Source organism: Colias philodice, chromosome 21 (assembly GCF_061535455.1).
Source record: "Colias philodice isolate Cphi_HAF_F1 chromosome 21, ilColPhil1 Martin Lab GWU primary, whole genome shotgun sequence".
In the NCBI taxonomy this organism is placed as follows: domain Eukaryota; kingdom Metazoa; phylum Arthropoda; class Insecta; order Lepidoptera; family Pieridae; genus Colias; species Colias philodice.
In genome coordinates this window covers 9,775,573-9,779,129 of record NC_143106.1, presented here as the reverse complement: position 1 = coordinate 9,779,129, position 3,557 = coordinate 9,775,573, and the positions used below count along the sequence as shown (strand labels likewise).

At 36.6% G+C, this 3,557-nt stretch overlaps 1 protein-coding gene across 1 annotated transcript; it reads right to left on the bottom strand.

The window, feature by feature from the left end:
• Nucleotides 1-1,138: 1,138 nt before the first annotated feature.
• On the bottom strand, nt 1,139-2,581 carry LOC149479133 (uncharacterized). Its single transcript, XM_089709101.1, has one exon. It carries the CDS (start codon nt 2,579-2,581, stop codon nt 1,139-1,141), a length of 1,443 nt encoding a protein of 480 aa, XP_089565227.1.
• Nucleotides 2,582-3,557: the final 976 nt, after the last annotated feature.

The window sequence follows — 3,557 nt, the reverse complement described above, 5'->3', positions numbered from 1 at the left end:
ATTTCTACGAAAACATCCCAATGCTAAACGGCGTTCTGCCACTGCCTTAGATAATGTGGCACTCCAGTAAGGTTTGGGTTTAAAGTTGCGGCTTGGATCTAAATTAATTTTATAATTTGGAATATGAAGATCAGCTGATCTATAATATAAAAATGAATCCCAAAATGTGTTGGTAAGCGCATAACTTGAGAACGGCTGAACAGATTTCGTTAATTCTTTTTTTATTATATTCCTTGAAGTACGAGGATGGTTCTTACGTAGAGAAAACGTAAATATGTACCACGGGCGAAGCCGGGGCGGACTGCTAGTATATCAATAAAATTAACAAAATTGTTGCAATCATTTTGTAAGCTATTTGTAAATTTGAACTCACCAAATAAGTCCTTAAGACAATTTTTATACATAGGCCAGTCAGCTTTTTTATAATTTCTGCGATAAATATTATTGAATGCATAATTTACAAAGCCAGAAGAGAGTTTAATTATAAAATGATCACTACCTAAGGATTCATTGAGAACGTTCCATGTGAAATGCATTGCAATATCCGACGTCGACAAAGCCAAATCTGGAGATGATTGCTGCAAAAAGCCATCGACCATTCTGAAACGAGTCGATCTACCATCATTTAACGTTACAAGATTTTTTTCACAACATGCGTCAAAAATGTTATTACCTCTACGATCAGTTTTATAAGACCAAGTACTATGATGTCCATTCATATCACCCAAAATGAGTGCATTACTTTCTTCCCGTGAAAACAATTCCATCCAATCATGTAAATCAGTATTTACAGATGAAGGACAGTACACCGACACGATATTTTTCAAAAATGAACAGTTAAAAAGACTTACTTGTAAAATTTGAATACCTTCATTAGAAATAGAAGTAGGCCTTACGCTTGCCTTAATCGACTTATGAGTCAGAATGGCTACCCCCCCATAACCATCACTTCGATCACAACGAAATATATTGTAATCTTTAATATGAATCACTTCATCCGGCTCCAACCACGTTTCATTTATTACTGCAATATGTATGTTTTCTTGTGTAAGCAAACTTTCTAATAGAACAATCTTAGGTTTTAAGCTTTGACAATTCCATTGAATAACGTTTAATTTTAAATTACAGTTTTTATCCATTACTTAAATACACTATCTACAATATTCTTAACAAACGGCCAATCTGATACATTCTCTACCATCAAAAGTATAATCCATTCAATGCATGTTTTTATCAAATTACTTACTTTAGCTTGCCAACTAAGTTTACTCAAAAATACTATATCTTTCAGTTTCAATAACAACTCGCTAAAGCTAATTCTATTACTAGATGCCGCCTGATCGTCTGGTTTTTCGTCTTTTGTCTCTTGTTCCGATGCCGATGATGAAAAATCCCAATCCAATACCGAATTCTTTTGAAAATTATTTCTGGTTTTTGTTCTTCTCTTTTTAGGTATAACTTTCTCTTGTTTTTGTTCGTGAATTTCAACTTTTGTTTTAACAATATCGGCATATGAAGGAGTATTGTCGGAAACTTTAATCGGTGTTGAAAAAATATTAGAATTTAAGTCAGGTGGAGGATCTTCAGATTCTTTTGGGGGTTCAATCGCTGTTTCGGGCGCAACGTAAAGCGTGAGAGCTTTTCTGTAAGTGCAACTAAAATCTGCCATTATGTCACGTATTTTATGTTCTTTAATATACATCGGACAAGTTTTAGAAAGCGCCATATGCTTACCACCGCAATTAATGCATTTGAACTCCATTATATCGCAATTGGCATGATACCCACCGCATTTAGGGCACACTACTTTCGATGACGGGCATCTTTTAATCGTGTGACCTAGTCTCCAACACTTTCGGCACTGTGAAACCGAGTGTACGTATTTTTCTACATCTACCCTCAAACCGTCTACATAAACGCAGGGAGGTCTATACGATCCTTTAAAACACAAACGAATGGTCTCGCAGAGTTCCCAATTGTCTCCTTCTCTCCGCTTACATCTCTGAACAGACACTAGCTGGGCTGGATAATCACATTGTACTCGACTCTTTATTTCTTCATCATTTAGCTTCAATTCAACATTTCGTATCACTCCATATGTATAGCTAACTTCCATGGCCTGTTGTACTTTAAAGCCCTTTTCTTGTAGATACGTTGATGATAATATTTTATCAGCATGGGAATGTTCGGTAAATTCAATGCGAATACGATACGGATTCAGATATTTGATTCTTAATACATTAGATATATTCAGCTCTTTAAACAGCTTAGCCAGTTCGAATTGCTTCGGCATTTTATCAGGGTGGGATACATAGACTTCAATTTTCTCATTATTAGTATTTCTCTGCTTTTTTTCCTTCCCTTTTACAATTAGCCACTCATTCTCATCCTTTTCTCTCTCCCTTTTCCTCTCTCGTCGAACTCCCATAATACCATCATCTTCGATATCATCAGATTTCTTATAAAATTCTATAGCCGTCTCCATACTTTCGTCCGGCAAAATATCACTATCATTACCATCAATAAAGTCTTTCCTCGAAACCGTCTCTTCACTTACACACACACTCTCCGCCTGCGACATGCTGGCGCCGTGCGCTGTGCACCGTCACGCTCGAGCGCGTCCGAGTTTATAAACAAAAGAATATCCACAAAGAAAACACGACCACTCGCACGAACGCCGCGACGAGACTGAGTGCAAGTTAAAAGTAAGCAAAATTTTCAATCGTTGATATCAAAATCTTTCTGATTTCGATTTTTAGAGTTTAAGTACCTACGACATGTCAGTTTACTCAGAATGTTTTACTTTTACGATTATTGAAAATGTGTATAATTTTCAGATAAATTTAAAATTCATTCAGATTTTTATTAGCTCGTCAACTCTATAACGAGACACGTTATTAGAAGTTTAAGTTCAATTGCAACTTTTAGTTGGAGACCAAAATGAGAAAATACTGTTTCAGCATTGCGTCAGAGCGGATGCTGACAGGCACCAAACCAAACACTCACGCGATGCGGAACCACAGCATGACCGTGCTGTTCACTACTACGCTTTTAATTATTATAATTACTTTCTATATAAGAGGACTCCAGACATTTCTTTTTCTTCTGGTCGAAATAGCTATGATTAGGTACAATGCTTTTAGTTAGTTACTTGTAAAAATATAAGTAAGAAATTGTTTGATATTCTTAATGCTTCTACAAATACAGTAATTTAGTTAAAAATGTTACCTTTGTTATGTACTGTGTATACACGCCTTAACTATTAGAGGATGCATGGGGCCACCCAAGAAGGACTTGCACCTGTTAGCAATTGCGACATCGCGCACACCTGCGATTCCAGAGAGTGTTGCGGCAATCATCGCCACCGCGACGCTGTAGTTGCTCCGCCGTGGACGACGAGCACTCTTTGTTCCAACATTGAACGGGAGGGACGTAGTTTAAGTTAGGAATAATTTATAATGTAATTTTTTTACAATAAATTATTAATAAGTAAATTTCGGTTTTTTTTGCGCCTTCGCGGGTCGGTCAATATAATTGGCGCAGCCGGTAGGATAATC

Coding starts and splice junctions, on each gene's coding strand:
- LOC149479133 (XM_089709101.1), bottom strand. CDS start 2,581: ATGTCGCAGGCGGAGAGTGTGTGTGTAAGTGAAGAGACGGTTTCGAGG.